Source organism: Mus caroli, unplaced genomic scaffold (genome assembly GCF_978045245.1).
Source record: "Mus caroli unplaced genomic scaffold, Mus_caroli_1 scaffold_5, whole genome shotgun sequence".
Taxonomy (NCBI): domain Eukaryota; kingdom Metazoa; phylum Chordata; class Mammalia; order Rodentia; family Muridae; genus Mus; species Mus caroli.
This window is the reverse complement of record NW_028227260.1, coordinates 138,750,128-138,767,944: the sequence shown is the minus strand read 5'-3', so window position 1 is coordinate 138,767,944 and position 17,817 is coordinate 138,750,128. Positions and strand designations below refer to the sequence as shown.

The window sequence follows — 17,817 nt, the reverse complement described above, 5'->3', positions numbered from 1 at the left end:
CATCCTTAGCAACGTATTTCTCTTTATGGTAATAACCCACCTAACATGTATGAGAAGTTCCTATCTCATTGTAGGTTTGATTGGCATTTTCTTGATTAACAACATTTGGTACTTTTTCATGTGTTGCTTCTTATTGATAGTTAAAAAGAAGTGCTTTGCATTTCAATTTCCTTTCAATTCCATTAGGTTTCTGTTCTCATACTTATTATTTCCTTACTTTCACTAACATTAGGTATGACTTATTCTTTCTCTAGTTTCTTAAAGTTTGAGTATAAATTACAGATATGGGCTGGAGAGATGGCTGAGTGGGTAAGAGCACCAGCTGCTCTTCCAGAGGTCCTGAGTTCAATTCCCAGCAACCACATGGTGGCTCACAACCATCTGTAATGGGATCTGATGCCCTCTACTGATGTGTGTGAAGATAGCTACAGTGTACTCATATACATAAAATAAATAAGTAAAGAAAAAGGAAGAAAATAAATTACAGATATTAACTTGTTTTGACATTGAAAAACTTACAGCTAACAGCTTGCTTGAGTGAAGTGTATATGCATACATGTTCTCATGAAACATGGGACAGCTTTCCTCACTTAGGTACAATGCACACAATGTTTGGGGGCCATACCAACATCAAAATCCATAAGAATCTCCAAAATGTGAAAAATGAGGCACAATTGAGACAGAATAAAGGATGCTTGCTTATATATAAGGAATAAAACAAGAAGGCTGAGCCTCACTCAGCTGGGATCATGCATAGCAAGCAGATTTGAGAACAGCTGCAACAGCAGAGCAGGTAGAGGAGTTGAATACCCTTAAAGGACTTGGAGGAGCTTTCCGAAGAACTTTAACAAGTAGACAAATGAGGAGCTACTGTATATGTATTTAATACTGATTTTCTTCCTACTGTATATGTATTTAATACTTTATCTGTATCCTGAAAATTTCAACACATTTTGCTTTCATATTCATTTAGTTCAAGATTTAGCAAAATACCTGCTTTAGAAAACGAAGTTTTATGTGAGTATGGCCATAAGCATTCTTTTGTGTATTCTGCTGCTTTTGTGCTACAACCAAAGAGTTGTTTACTGGCAGGTAATGTATAGTCCTCAAGGCCTAAAATATTTTTTATCTGATCCTTTATAGAGAAAAGAACTTGACATTTAATTTAGTGAAAAGTCATTGTGAAGCCAGTATAGTAGCACATTCTTGAGACAAGAGGATCATGAGGTTCAGAGCAGTTTGGGTTATATGTGAGTTCAAGATCAGATTGGGCTACTTATTTGAATGATGTCTCAAAAAAAGGAAGAGGAGGAGGAGAGAGGGAAAGAAGGTGGAAGAAGAGGAGGAGAAGGAGAGGAAGAGGAAGAAGGAGGAGAAAGAGAAAAAGGAGAAGGAGGAGAAGGAAGGACGAATTGGGGGCTGAAGAGTTGGTTTAGTCATTAGTATCACTTGTGGAGGCTGAAGAGATAGTTCAGTCACTAGGATCACTTGCTACTCTTCCAGAGAACCCAAGTTCAATCTCCAGTACCCATGTTGGGTGGCTCAAGCTCCAGGGTACCCTCTGCTGATCTCCATGGGCACTTGCACTCAAGTACATATACCCCCAACAAAGGCAAACGTACTGTTTTCTACAGTAAGTTAAATCTGTTTTATGACACAGGAATGGTCTATTTTGTCTATTTTATGCTCATTTGATAATATAAATTCTCTTTGCTTGGTAGGATGTTATAGAAATAACTACTATGTCAACTTAGTTGATAATAACATGCAAGAAAGTCATCTCTCTCCTTTCTGCCTATTTATTTCATACATTAATGAGAGAAATGTTAAAGTCTACAAGTGTCATAAGGATTTGTGACATTTCTTTTTTCTAATCTTTGAGGCTTAACTGTGTATATTTTGAAAGTTTGTTAATTGCATATGCATTTAGGATTGTTACATCTTGGAGAATCTTTATTATATAATAGTACCCTTTATCTCTGATTATCTTCTTTGCTCTAAAATTTATTTTATCTAAAATTAATAAGGTTACTTATTTGTTATATATATAAAATGTATATATTTCTTATCAAATATATATAATTAAGGTAAAATTTTTTTAGAGCATATAGTTGTTTTCTGCTTTTCAGTCCAGTCCGACAGTCTTTAACTATTGTCTCTAGAACATTCATATCAGAGTAGATTATTGATAAAATTGGACTAAAGTCTATCATCTTGCTAGTTTTTTCTATTACATTTTTGTTACCTCTATAAATGTAATTGAGCATTTTAATAATTCCATTTAACCTTCTACTGACTTGTTGATTGTACATGTTTTTCTAAAACTTCGTTTCACAAAAGTAAATTACAATTTAGATAATTTGCATCCAACTTCACTTATAGTCTAAGAAACTGCAAGCATATTTTTAGATCTCCTTTCCCATCTTCTGTCCTTTATCATTTCTTTTATGTTTATTATGATGCATTGTAATAATGGTTGGTAATGTTATTGCTTTGAATTCTCATGCATTTTTACAGCAATATAAAGTAGGAAAAATGGAGATCATATTTAACTGGAGGTTTTAGAACAGAGGAATGGCATGTTCCTTTTAAAATGCAATTATTAAAACAAGAGGCTGGGGATTACATTAGCGACAAACCAGTTCTCGCCGGAGCTTGGAAGTCTCTCTGTGGAGGTCTGAGGGAAGAGCTCGCGCCAGGTAGATGTCGCGCCATCGTCATGGGCAAGGGTGACCCCAGCAAGCTGCAAGGCAAAATGTCCTCATACACCTTCTTTGTGCAGAGCACAAGAAGCATCCCGACTCGGCAGTCAATTTCACCGAGTTCTCCAAGAAATGCTCCGAGAAATGGAAGACCATGTCTGCAAAGGAAAAGTTGAAGTTTGAAGATTTGGCCAAGAGCGACAAAGCTCGTTATGACAGGGAGATGAAGAACTATGTTCCTCCCAAAAGTGATAAGAAAGGAAAGAAAAAAGATCCAAATGCTCCGAAGAGACCACCGTCTGCCTTCTTCCTGTTTTGCTCTGAAAATCGCCCAAAGATCAAAATTGAACACCCTGGCCTGTCTATTGGAGATCCTGCGAAGAAACTGGGTGAGATGTGGTTTGAGCAATCTGCCAAAGAGAAACAACCGTGTGAGCAGAAAGCAGCTAAACTAAAGGAGAAGTACGAACAGGATATTGCTGCATACGGTGCCAAGGGCAAAAGTGAAGCAGGAAAGAAGGGTCCTGGTAGGCCAATAGGCTCAAAGAAGAAGAATGAACCAGAAGATGAGGAAGAAGAGGAAAAGGAAGAGGAGGATGAAGAATAAGTGGCTGTCTGAAAGTGTGGAGTATATGTGCTCAGGCAATTATTTTGCTAAGAATGTGAAATTCAAGTGCAGCACAACATTAGCTTCAGTTATTTTTATAGCAATGGAAAACTTGTGAACACGTTTGGAAACTGTTAAACCATGGTGGTAGATACAGTACCTTGTTACATTATTGTCTACTTTTTTGTTGCTGTTGTTTTTCTTTTGTTGTTATTTTTCCTTTTGAAAAGAAAAAAAAAAACCCTACTATTTAGAACTGGCTGACCTGAACTTGGTGGACCAAGCTGGCAGCAACTGACAGAGACTGTCTCTACCATCAAACCTAGCTGAAATATTTTATTGAGTTTAAAGCACTGAAATTATCCAAGGGCAATAGAATGTATTAAAAGGATATGAGGCATGATGAAATCAGAAGGAATAATTACAGCTTATTACAACACACTGACTATATAAAAGTCCTTGAGTTCATAATGGTATTTAGACAAAAAGGAATCCAATGCACTGGACATTACTGAGGGTTGCTAGGGTACCAATTCAGTACTCTGAAAACTGGTGCTTATTTTCCCTCTTTTTTTTATCTGGTATGAGCACATTTCAAGTCAACCAAACAGTGCTGATGTACAAGGTGTTCTCTTAACATCTGCTAATAAATGTAGAGGTGATAATATAACCAGAAAGTGATCATTCTGCAACTCCTATTAAAATAATTGGTTCAGGCAAAAACGGCAATGGTCTTGACATCCTATTCATTTCATTCACATTGAAAAGGTCACTGCCACCTGAATCTGCTGATGACTCTTAGCATGATAAAAAAAATCCTATTCAAACACTGTGGGCATTTGCATTTAAAGCAAAAGAGGTACTGCCACCTATGAAGTATTCTTGTCAAAAAAATAAACCCAAGTGTAAACAAGGTTTTCATTTAACTTCTACAAGAAACATAGTAGAACAATTTAATCCCATAAACACTACAGGGCACCTGACCAAACTACATAAAGAGGGGATTGGGGAGGGGGGGTCTGGGGGACTTTGGGGATAGCATTTGAAATGTAAATGAATAAAATACCTAATTAAAAAAATAAATTTAAAAAAGGCTCTTAAAGAAATAACTGAAGCAAACAACTTAAGAGGAAGGTTTTATTTTGACTTGCAATTTTTGGAGCTTTCGGTCTGTGACTGATTGACCTTGTTCCTTTGGGCTTTCCCACAGTACCCCATGATAGGAACACATCAGGAAAAAGCCCATTCGCCCTGTACTTTAAACAAAAGGAAGAAGAGATGAGGCTCCACGATGCTCTTTGTGAATAGCCCCTAACGATATGAAAATCTCACACTCTGCACCTTCTCTTAAACGTTTCTACTACTTTCCAACACTAGCTTTCAGTACTTTGGGCTGGTTACTAAGCTTTTAGCACATGGACTAAAATCCAAACTATTATACTATCTCATAGACAATATATAACTTAGTAAATTTTTTTCTTTTACAATACTTTTCTTCTGAAATTTTTGGTTTCTTACTATATTGTTTTAACACAGTGGTTTTATTAATAACAGCAACTTTTACTATGAGTAAGATTAATGAGACTTTAAAATTCCCTTCTATCTTTTTGTACTTCGGCCATATTCCACTGAGGTATACAGACAAAACACTGCCTTCTAAGCTTGCTTAGACTAGGTCTCTGTATGGCCATATCACTAACTTGATAGATTCATTTATTTTAGTTTGCTTTTAAGTTTTAGAACCTTTTTTCCACATTTACATTTGGCTTTGAGATGCTGACACACTTTCCAATTTCAAGTTATATAAAATAGTACATTGAGAGAATTTTCACCTGCATCTATGCTACTACTTTGATCCTCTTCTTTCTTTCAATAGGTAAACACTTGGGGGGGGGGCTTTTGATATTTATCTTTTTACATTTTTCTGAGCAGGCTTTTGAGGCTTAGAATAGGTTTGCTAGCATAGAATTATTGCCTCTTGCAAGGTTTCATTCAATACCCTCTTCTTTTTTAAAAAATATTTATTTATTTATTTATTTATTTATTTATTTATTTATTTAATGTGCAGTGTTGTCTCCCTTTGTGTTTTCTTTCTGGATAGTTTTGTTCAGTTCCTTCACCTGTTTGGTTGTGTTTTTCTGTAATCTTTAAGGGATTTCTGTGTTTCCTCTTTAAGGTCTTCTACCTGTTTACCTGTGTTCTCTTGTATTTATTTAAGGGAGTTATTTATGTCCTTAAATTCTTCTGTCATCATCGTGGGATGTGACTTTATGTATGTGAGTACACTGTAGCTGTACAGCCTTCAGTGGTTGTTGGGAATTGAATTTTAGGACCTCTGCTCACTCTGATCAACCCTGCTCACTCCGGTCAACTCTGCTTGCTCAGTCCTTGCTCTCTCCGGCCCAAAAATTTATTTATTATTATATATAAGTACACTGTAGCTCTCTTAAGATGCGCCAGAAGAGAACATCAGATCTCATTATGGGTGGTTGTGAACCACTATGTGGTTGCTGGGATTTGAACTTAGAACCTTTGGAAGAGCAGTCAGTGCTCTTATCCACTTAGCCAGCCCTGATAACCTCTTTAAAAAAAATCTGGTTTTTTTATTATATATTTTTTATTACGTATTTTAAAAATTCTGTTTTTATCATTAGATATTTTCTTTATTTACATTTCAAATGTTATTGCCTCTCCTGGTTTCCCCTCCGAAATCCCTCTCCCCCCCCCCCTCCCCCTGCTCACCAACCCACTCACTTCCACTTCCTGGTTCTGGCATTCCCCTACACTTGGGCATACAGCTTTAACAGGACCAAGGGCCTTTCCTCCCAATGATGACCGACAAAGCCATCCTATGTATGCTACTAGAGCCATGGGTCTCTCCATGTGTACTCTTTGGTTGGTGGTTTAGTCCCTGGGAACTCTGGGGGTTCTGGTTGGTTCATCTTGTTGTTCCTCCTATGGGGCTGCAAAACCCTTCTGCTCCGTGGGTTCTCTCTCTAGTTCCTCCAATGGGGACCCTGTGTTTAGTCCAATGGTTGCCTGAGAACATCCACCTTTGTATTTATGAGGCACTGGTAGAGACAGCTATATCAGGCTCCTGTCAGCAAGTACTTGTTGGCACCCACAATAGTGTCTGGGTTTGGTGTCTGCATATGGGATGGATCCCCAGGTGGAGTAGTCTCTGGATGGTCTTTCCTCCAGTCTCTGCTCCACACTTTGTCTCTGTAACTCCTTTCACGGGTATTTTGTTCCCCCTTCTAAGATGGATCGAAGCATCCACACTTTGGTCTTCCTTCTTCTTGAACTTCATGTGGTCTGTGAATTGTATCTTGGGTATTCTGAGCTTCTGGGCTAATATCCACTTATCAGTGAGTGCATATCATGTGTGTTCTTTTGTGATTGGGTTACCTCACTAAGGATGATACCCTCCAGCTCCATCCATTTGCCAAAGAATTTCATAAATTCATTGTTTTAATAGCAAAAGTAGCACTCCATTGTGTAAATGTACCACATTTTCTGTATTCATTCCTCTGTTGAGGAACATCTGGGTTCTTTCCAGCTTCTGACTATTATAAACAAGGCTGCTATGAACATAGTGGAGCAAGTGTCCTTATTATATGTTGGAACATCTTCTGGGTATATACCCAAGAGTGGTATATCTGGGTCTTCAGGTAGTACTATGTCCAATTTTGTGAAGAAAAAAACCAAAAAACCAAAAAAAAAAAAACCTATTTCCAGAATAGTTATACCAGTTTCCAATCTCACCAGCAATGGAGGAGTGTTCCTCTTTCTCCACATCCTCACCAGCATCTGCTCTCACCTGAGTTTTTAATCTTAGCCATTCTGACTGGTGTGAAGTGGAATTGTTGAAGTGGGTTGTTTTGATTTGTACTTCCCTGATGACTAAGTATGTTGGACATTTCTTTAGGTGCTTTCCAGCCATTTGGTATTACTCAGTTGAGAATTCTGGGTGCCCTTGCATTTGGAGCATAGATGTTCAGAATTGAGAGTTCTTCTTGGTAGATTTTTCCTTTGATGAGTATGAAGTGTCCCTCCTTACTGTTTTTGATTACTTTTGGTTGAAAGTCGATTTTTTTTGTTTGTTTGTTTGTTTGTTTTGAGACAGGGTTTCTCTGTATAGCCCTGGCTGTCCTGGAACTCACTTTGTGACCAGGCTGGCCACAAACTCAGAAATCCACCTGCCTCTGCTTCCCCAGTGCTGGGATTAAAGGCTTGCGCCACCATGCCAGGCTGAAAGTCAATTTTATCCAATATTAGAATGTCTACTCCCACTTGTTTCGTGGGACCATTTGCTTGGAAAATTGTTTTCCAGCCCTTTACTCTGAGATAGTGTCTGTCTTTGACACTGTGGTGCATTTCCTGTATGCAGCAAAAATGCTGGGTCGTGTTTACATATCCAGTCTGTTAGTCTATGTCTTCTTATTGGGAAATTGAGTCTGTTGGTGTTAAGAGATATTAAGGAATAGTTATTTTGCTCCCTGTTATTATTGGTGTTATTTTTATGTTTGTGTGGTTGTCTTTTATTGGGTGTGTTGAAAGATTACTTTCTTGCTTTTTCTAGCGTGTAGTTTCCCTTCTTGTGTTGGAATTTTCCATCTATTATCCTTTGGAGTGCTGAATTTGTGCAAATATAGTGTGTAAATTTTGTTTTGTCATGGAATATCTTGGTTTCTCCATCTATGGTAATTGAGAGTTTTGCTGGGTATAGTAGTCTGGGCTGGAATTTGTGTTCTCTTAGGGTCTGTATGAGATCTCCCCAGGATCTTCTAACTTTATAGTCTCTGGTGAGAAGTCTGGTGTAATTCTGATAGGTCTGCCTTTATATGTTACTTGACCTTTTCTCATTACTGCTTTTAATATTCTTTGTTTAGTGCATTTGGTATTTTGATTATTATGTGACAGGAGGAATTTCTTTTCTGGTCCAATCTATTTGGCATTCTGTAGGCTTCTTGTATGTTCATGGGCATCTCTTTCTTTAGTTTAGGGAAGTTTTCTTCTATAATTTTGTTGAAGATATTTACTGGCCCTTTAAGTTGGGACTCTCCACTCTCTTCTATACCAATTATCCTTAGGTTTGGTCTTCTCATTGTGTCCTGCATTTCTTGGATGATTTGAGTTAGGAGCTTTTTGTATTTTGCATTTTCTTTGACTGTTGTGTCAGTGTTTTTTTTTTTTTTTTTTTATGGTATCTTCTGCACCTGAGATTCTCTCTTCTATCTCTTATATTCTGTTGGTGATGCTTGCATCTTTGACTCCTGGTCTCTTCCCTAGGTTTTCTATCTCCAGTGTTGTCTCCCTTTGTGATTTCTTCCTGGATTGTTTTGTTCAGTTCCTTCACCTGTTTGGTTGTGTTTTTCTGTAATCTTTAAGGGATTTCTGTGTTTCCTCTTTAAGGTCTTCTACCTGTTTACCTGTGTTCTCTTGTATTCATTTAAGGGAGTTATTTATGTCCTTAAATTCTTCTATCATCATCGTGGGATATGATTTTAAATCAGAGTCTTGCTTTTCTGGTGTGTTGGTGTATCCAGGGTTCACTGTGGTGGGAGAACTGGGTTCTGATGATGCCAAGTAGTCTTGGTTTCTGTTGCTTATGTTCTTGTGCTTGCCTTTCACCATCTGGTTATCTCTGATGTTAGCTGGTCTTGCTATCTCTGACCTTGGCTTGTCCCTCCTGCAAGCCTGTGTGTCAGTACTCCTGGGAGACCAGTTCTCTCTGGGAGGAATTTACATATGGAGAGCTCTGGTATAGGGTAAGCTCTGGGGTGCAGACAGAAACCAGAAGGATCCTGTCCCCAGCTGATCCTTGGTTCCTGTGTCCTGATGGCTCTGTGAGAGTCCCTCTTGGGCCAACAATTTGAAGAGAAGTGGTGGTCTTACCTGGGCTCACAGGTGTGTAGGTACTCCAGGGAAATCAGCTCTCTCCTGGTGGTATTTCTGTATTTAGCTCCTAGACTTCTGTTCCAGGCAGCCCCTCTGTTCCTGTGTCCTGAGGGTTCTGGGCAGGTTCCTCTGAGCAGCAGTGATGGTCCTACCAGCACTCACAGTCCTATCTGTGCTCCTAGGAGGCTTACTCCATCCCGGCACTATTTGGGTATGGAGCCCTGTGGCAGAGGATCTCCCTGATACCCTCTTCTTATCACTCACATTTTTCACAGACTTTTTGCCAAGAATGAGAAAATGTTAGCAGTTATCTTTTCTTTTACTCGGTACCTATCATAATCTACAGATACTGTGGTACTTGGAGCTCATAGTCTAGCTTGTTCTCTAGGTCTGAGGGTACAGTTGACAGCTGTATTGTTTGCCTTTCCTATATGTTTACTGTATTAAATTATAACCCTCCAGTTATTTTAGCATCACATTTAATGATATCCTTCTCATTGTTGTGCTTTGTGCAGGACACACAACGACATTAAAGTTAGCATTTCATATCACTTTAGTATTTCATACTTAGTACTCTATTATTCTATATCGTTTTATGTTTGTTTAATCAGTTTATATCTGTTTTCAAAACACATTTGTAAATCCGTGGAGGTCAGAATTTCTCCATCATCATAGGAGATGAAAGGCTGATCTGTTAGGAATATGGTGATCTTTTTTTTTTTTATTAGACAGGGTTTCTCTGTGTAGCCCTGGCTGTCCTGACACTCACTCTGTAGACCAGGCTGGCCTCGTACTCAGAAATCCGCCTGCCTCTGCCTCCCAAGTGCTGGGACTAAAGGTGTGCGCCACCATGCCCGGCTATGGAATATGGTGATCACTGAATAAACATTAATTAAATTAAAGTGCACATTTTCTTGGTCTAACTGGTCTTGGCCATGCTTGCCAAAAAAAAAAATCTGTGTTACAGTCCAGGTCTACCAAAGGTTAAATTATGAATTTCTACCCCTAAATATAAGTCATAGGGGTTTTAAAAGTATTCAAATTAATGGATGGGAAAGGAGGGACAAATCTTTCCATTCAGAGGATTAAAATCTTTGCTTTTAAGTGCTAAGACACACTTGGGAATTTTTTTTCAAGGAGGTATTGCTTTGGTGCCTAGTCTTAATTCCCCTTTGGTTTAGTTCCATAGTTTGTGGCCTAACGCTTGTCTGGTAAGTAAGGGAACTGGAAGGAAGGCCAGCTGCCTGGCAAGACTTGTTTATGTTGACTTGGATTGTTTTTTTTTTTTGTTTGTTTGTTTGTTTTTTATCTTGTTTGGTATTTTTCCCACTATTCTTTGTTCTGCTAAATGAGTGGAGATTCTTTGGTATTGTTCGTTTTGTTTTAAAAAGGAGAATAAGGCATGTTGGCGCACACCTTTAGTCCCAGCACTTGGGAGGCAGAGGCAGGTGGATTTCTGAGTTCGAGGCCAGCCTGGTCTACAAAGTGAGTTCCAGGACAGCCAGGGCTATACAGAGAAACCCTGTCTCGGAAAAAAAAAAAAAAAAAAAAAAAAACAGAAGAAGAAGAAGAAGAAGAAGAAGAAGAAGAAGAAGAAGAAGAAGAAGAAGAGAAACCAGACAATTCCCAATTCCCAACAGCTAAAAATGTGACACTAAGGACACTAAGGGACTTGGAGAGATGGCTCAGTGGTTAAGAATGCTTACTGTTCATGCAAAGGATTGGAATTTGGATACCAGTACCCAAATCTGGCAGCTCAGAACCAACTGTCTATAACTCCAACTGCAGGGAATCTAATGACCTATTCTGGCCTCTACAAGTCACCGGCCCTCTACATGCTCATATACACACACACACACACACACACTTTTAAAAATGTGACACTAGTCCTATATATAGGAGCTGCTCATCATAGGATGAGACTCAGTGTTTTATGGTAGAGATAGGGGAAAAAAACCTGAAGTATGTGCCCTTCTATTTATCTCCTTTCCTACCTGATAAAGATACTCGGCATTTCTTAGGAAGAATCCATTAATGAATGCTGGGCGTAGTGCATACCTGTAATTCTAGTACTCAGGAGGCAGAAGCACGAGAATGAGGAAAAGTTCAAGGGCAGTCTGGTCTACATAGTGCATTCCAGGCTACCCTGGGCTAAATAGTGAGACTAGGTCAAAAATATAAAATAAAAGAAATACAAGGATTACTTTTACAATATATTTGTATTTCTGCTATGAAAACACTTCTTGGGGTTCCTTTCAGGTCCTGTGATTGCCTTGGAATTTAATGGAGATGACGCTGTACAAGAATGTCACCTTATTGTAAATGGGATATTCAACGGGACAAAGGTATAAGATCTTACTGACTATATCTCAATCCAGCTTTCCATTTTATCTCCTTTCCCTTATAATCAAATAGTACTTGTATTTATGGTATATCCCTTAACATCACCATCACAACCATCTGTAACTCCAGCTCCAGAGGATCCAACACCCTCTTTTAACCTCTGAGGAAACCGGGCATGTGTGTGGTATACATACTACATACATTCAGGCAAAACATTCATATACATACAAAATAAATCTAAAAACTTAAAAAGAAAACCCAAACCTGTGACTTTGTTCTGGAAGAGGTAGCCTTTGACATTTAAGGGCTACAGAACTAATTTTTTGTTTATTTTGTATTTGGAATAGATGTTTGTATCAGAAAAGAAGGAGACCGCATCTGGAGATGTTGATAGCTTCTATAACTTTGCTGAGATCCAGATGGGGATATGAAGCGGATTGTGGTATTAAGCCCCTTCCATCCTTTATATACAGACAGTTTGATAATATCCTTACATATGTTAGTCACTTAGCAATTAGTAATTTTTACTAATGCTATAATTGTTAAAAGCTATTTTTAAATAACTCTTTAAATACCATATCATTTACTTGAGTATCTAAAATAATTCATTTAAATTGAGTAGTTTTAATCATCTTATAAACTATTTAATTTGCTTCAATAAGCTTGCAGTTTTATTTCTTTTCATACAATAGTCTTATTAGGAAATGATCATGATTTTATTCCTAATTAAAAGTTCTTTCATATCTCTGGTAATTTAAACTTTCCAACTTACCTTAGTGCTCTATGATAATTCATTTAAGAATATATTTTGTTTCTTATTTTCTCTTTTAATTTAGAGGAATTTGTTACTAGGTGAAATTAAATAAGCCTATGCACTTTAAAAAATATATACATAGCCAGTTAAATAATAATTTCCTTCTTGCATTATATGACTAATGGGATTTTGTACATGGAGTTGACATACTATTTTGTAAATTGGGAGATTTTTAAAAAATGGGTATTTGAAAGCTGAATGTGGTCATGGCGTCTGTAGTCCCAGGCTACTTGGGATGCCTAAGTGGAAGAATCACTTGAGTTCAGGAGTTCAAGAACAGCTTTGGCAAGTAAGACTCTATTAGAAAGAAAAAGCAAAGATAACCAGCTTTGCAAATACTTCTAACTGATCCTGGCATTGCTGTTTTAAGGACTACTTCCAAGTAGTACAGCTGATTTCTAAGAACAACTGCCAGATGATTCTCCAGTTTTCTAATAAGAAAAAGTTAGATACAACATAAAACTATAGAACACCAATGACCAAGCTGGGCGTGGTGGCGCACGCCTTTAATGCCAGCATTCGGGAGGCAGAGGCAGGCTGATTTTCTGAGTTCGAGGCCAGCCTGGTCTACAAAGTGAGTTCCAGGACAGCCAGAGCTATACAGAGAAACCCTGTCTCGAAAAACCAAACAACAACAACAAAAAGAACACCAATGAGCAACAGCTTTGACAGAGGTGATCACTGTCTGTGACTAGCTGTTGTGACTAGCAAGAGACCTAGAGCAAATCTTATGACTTTTAAGTAAGGAACACTTAGGTATGATGATAATCTAGACAGGTTATTCAAAATCTCCATCCATTTTTTTTTCTCATGATTAAAGTTTTGGTTACTTGAAACCATTATTTCTCAATTCCATTTGATAATAGTAACTTCCTGAAGGAGGAGTGGGAATTGTTCAGAAATACACATTGATGGATCCAGTCTAAAGGTGCACAGATTCAGTTTTCAAGGGAAACTGAAATAGGGTGTATTGTTATCTAAACTAATCAGTTCTGAAAGTGCTGATAGGGCGATTTTATCATATTTGGCAGGGAACAGGAACAGCTTTCATAGGCTCATTTACAGGAATCAAAATGGAAACTTTTATTTTTATAAAACTGAGATTGAAAATGGCCACTTGTAAAAATTCCTTCCATGGTTGTTACCAAAAGTGTATTTTCCTGTTTAAAGTGGTTTTGGAAACTTTCAGGCCAACTTCTAACTATCATGTTGAATTGTAAATGTGTAGAAATAATGCTTTTTTATTTTGAATTAATAATATTGAGTACCTACACTGTGTCTAGCCTACTATCAGCATTTCAACATTTCTTTTATTATAAGAGCATCATGTTCTACAGAGTCAATATGATCTCATAAGGTGCAAATAAAAACTGCTGGCAGGGCAGGTATAATAATTTCTATCATAGTTTACAAATGGACTTTGCAAATAGTGATCAGAGGCATTAACGTTTCCCTGAGCTAAGCTAAATTAAATGCATTCTTTTCTGCCTTGATTATATTACTAATTTTCTTTACCCACTTTTGAATTAATCTCAATACTTGCTATTTCAAAACTGAAATGCAATGTTATAAGGGGCTATACATTGAGTTTTTATCGTATCAATACGATGTGTAAAAACTCAAGAATATTATATAAAGGAGACATTAAAGATTTTCCCACCAAATTTAGTATGTTAACCAAAACCTGAAACTTTATATCCATTTAGATAGGAACTTTTTACAAGTACTTTTATGTTGTTTTTGCAAGTCTAGACTTCAATAGTAATCATAATATACTAACTACATTTTATTTCTGAATAGTTTTTAAATTCATGAAAAATTAATAGCCATGAAAACTGATTTTTATTGTCATATTTGTTTAAGCATCTTATTAGTTTACTTCTCTTGCATTAATAGTACTGCTATATTTTGGGTCTGTATATTTATATGTAGCATTTATATGTAAATTTATCTAGTGTTTTAAAAATGTGCTTTGAAATAAATGTTAAAATTAAAATGGTTCGATGCTACTTTTTTGAAGAGTACTCTATATTTACTCATACTTGTACCAAAATTTGATAAAATTTTTATTTTCTTTTGGGTGTTTTGTTATACAAGTTTTAATTTTAAAAACAAAATAAAGTGGTCTAATCTCTGTTTTATACTAATGAGAAATGAACTGTTATACTGAGTGTGTATGTATTTGATGTATATATGTGCATGTGTATATACACAAGGTACTCTGAAGAAATGAAAAGGAAGAAACATATTTTGATATAAGGAATTTACATCATGTTTTCTTTGCTAAAATAAGTCACATTTTGTTATGGCTGAATATTTGGTAAGATTAGGCATCTTTCCTTCCATATTTTAAAAACATGCTGGATATAGCATATATAATTGTAATTCTAATACTCAGGAATTCAAGGCCAGCCTAGGTTATATATTGAATTCCAGGCCAGTCTGGGCTATATAGCAAGAGCCTGTCTCAAAAAATAAAGAAGTGTGATAAATTTTCATTCAGGTTTATAAAAGTAGATGGTATTTTTTATTGTCAAGTTTACCAGTCTTTGTCCTCCTTTCCTGTCTCACAAAACAAATACTGAAAGTGCAAATTGGTTTGTTTGTAAAAAGATAACATTATGTTTATTTCTACTTATAAAGGTTCAACAAGTACATTAAGAACACTTGGAGCATTGAGAACAAGCAGAAATGATAACACAATAATAAAATTGCTTCCTGTTGGATATTTCTTGATGTCTATACTTTGTTTTTCTCATAAAAGATATATTTAAGCTTTCTTTATAAACAGGAAAGTGATTTTGATACACATTAAAATTGAAGATGCTCATTCTATACTGTTAGTTCTACAAGCTCTAGAATCGTGGTGCCTTCAAACCCATTCAAGAAAACATTTTATCTTTTAAAAGCTCAGTCCTAAGTGGGACATTTGTATCACACTCGTCCCTCCCAAGCTCAGGGATCTTTTTTAGAAGAGGAGGTTGGAAAGATCCAGGGGTTGTGGATAACATCAAGGAAACTATTTTCCGGATCCAAACAGGCAGGTGCACATATGACTGTGTACTTATAGTGACTGTGACAGCAAGCACAAGTCTTGTGCATGCTCCAGCCAGACAAAAATTCCTGCATGGAGGGAGGGTGGGCACAAACTCCCACCATGAGTTAAGCTATTGGTATTTGATTGTTTCTGGGAGAGGGAGAATCAGGTTTCTTGAATGATGTGACCCTGGTAGGTTGACCATAGGCAGGCCACACCCACAAAACTAGCTAGAAAGACAAACTGGATTTGATGAAAGGAAAGAAACAAAATTATGTCAGAAGGAAGGGGAAGATAGAGAGGGTAGTTATGGAAGGAGTTGGGGGGAAAGGATAAATATGTTCAAAATATGACACATGAAATTCCCAAAGAATAAATTTGTTTGCAAAATAAATGCAGGAAGTGTGATCCATTGGGATTGGGTTTTGTGGCTTGATTTCTGCACTGTATCTTAAATACTGTACTACTTCCAAAACAGCAGAGGATCCTTAAAACATATACTTTTTAAAAAGTTTAACACTAAAAAAGCTTTCACGTCACTGGTAGTCATGTAGTAGTGTAGCTTCAATCTGAAGAATCTCTCAAAGGTCCCTGTGTTAGGTTTAGCAGGTAAAGGAACTTGCTGTATAAGACTGGTAATATAAATTTGAACCCACATAAAGGTAGAAGAGTCTATTACATGGGCTGGAGAGATGGCTCCCTAGTTAAGACACTGGCTGCTCTTCCAGAGGTCCTGAGGTCAATTCCTAGCAACTACATGGTGGCTCACAACCATCTGTAATGGGATCCTATGCCCTCTTCTGGTGTGTCTGAAGACAGCTACAGTGTACTCACATACATAAAATAAATAAATCTTTAAAAAAAAAAAGAATTGATTACACATAGTTGGCCTCTAACCTTGACATGTGTGCCCTGTCACAATAATGAAAAATTTAAAAGGTCCATGTTTGGGACATCTGTATTATATTTTTCCCCCAAGACTCAGGAAGCATTGCAGAAGAGGGGCAGAAAGATTGTAGTAAGAGCCAGGGAAGACTGAAATGAAATAGTGTCTCCTGAGTATAATAGGGCCCCTGCACTCCTAAAGTCAGCAGCTATAGTTGCCTGCCTAGCATTTGCACAAGATCAAGCCAATTAACCCTTCAACGCTGTGATTGCCTGCCTCGTTCCTCTCTACAAGATCAAGCCAGTCAACATTGTAACATCGATATGGATCTACTTGTAGGTGTTGAAAGGGTGATGTGGTGGGATCCTGGAAGAAGTTGGGGGATAGATATGTTCTAAATATATTGTATTCATATATGAAATTACAAAAGAATATAGTCAGGCAATGGTGTCACACACCCTTAATCCCAGCACTCTGGAGTCAAAGGCAGACAGATTTCTGAGTTCAAGACCACCCTGCTCTATAATGTGAGCTCCAGGACAGCCACAGAGAAATCCTATCTCAAGAAAAAAGAATACACATGTGTGTGTGTGTGTGTGTATGTATATATATGTAAATAGTTTTAAAGTCCATGTATTAAAGGAATGGTCACTAGCCTGTGGTACTGCCAGAAGGTGGTGATTTTAGGAAATAGAGTCTGGTGAAGGTGACTGATGGCAGGCATATTTGAACCAGGACCCTCCCCACTCTCTTTATGCTTCCCAGATACCATGAAGTGAACACCTTTGCTATATATGTCCAACTCTATGTCACTATGCCTTACCAGAGGCCTGAAAGGGACCAGCTGACTGAAAACAAGTACTGAAATAAACCTTTCCTCCTTAAAAGTTGGTTTCCCTCAGGTATTTAGAACAGCTTATGCAGATTTATAGACTTATGCAGATTTACACTATCTTAATAGTGAAGGCCTTTTTGTTAAGTGAAGTAAGTCCTTTACTCTTGACTTGTTTTCTTTCTTGGTATATAGAGAATATTAGAGAATAGAAATGTCATTATATTTCATCCCTTTTTGTATATGACACTATGGCTTTTAGTGGTAAGATGTTCAGAAACTGATTTCATACTTTCTTGGTGAAGGCTTATTCTCATCTATAAATAGTGAACATAATTGGTATAGCCCTCAGAATTCTCACCCTGGCTCTGATCCTCCTGTCACCTGCCTTCACTTCTTCGGTTTACCCTTATCCACTTCTAATTAGACACTGAAAAAAATAACTTAAATTGTATGACATCTAATTAACTGATGCTTGTTGTGCCCATTGAAAACGACAAGTAATTTATAAAAGTTAAGTATCATTGTGCTGAACAAAGTGGATGTGATGCTTTTTAAAGTAGTTTAGTGGTAAGGGCCATACATCTCACACAACTAGGTAGCTTAGTAAGAAAAAAACAAGTATAAGTGGCAGGTAGGACTTGAGTGCTGTTTTCTTGCAGTGTGCTGCACTTCCAATTGTAAAATTCAGGTTG

General features: G+C 37.3%; 1 protein-coding gene and 1 pseudogene across 2 annotated transcripts in view; both read left to right on the top strand.

Moving 5' to 3' along the window:
* The window catches only part of Rp2 (RP2 activator of ARL3 GTPase), a 39,480-nt gene extending 24,398 nt beyond the window's left edge, over positions 1-15,082 (top strand). Inside the window, exons 4-6 of one of the 2 annotated variants that reach the window (XM_021153057.2) lie at positions 11,470-11,555; positions 11,901-11,995; positions 15,011-15,082. In XM_021153057.2, the coding sequence (XP_021008716.1) occupies positions 11,470-11,555; positions 11,901-11,984 (170 nt within the window). In that variant the 3' untranslated portion in view covers positions 11,985-11,995; positions 15,011-15,082. Of the gene's footprint in view, positions 1-11,469; positions 11,556-11,900 lie in introns of both variants that reach the window. The other variant, XM_029473585.2, reaches the window with a different exon arrangement.
* Positions 2,786-10,906, top strand: LOC110286597 (high mobility group protein B2 pseudogene; annotated as a pseudogene).
* Positions 15,083-17,817: the final 2,735 nt, after the last annotated feature.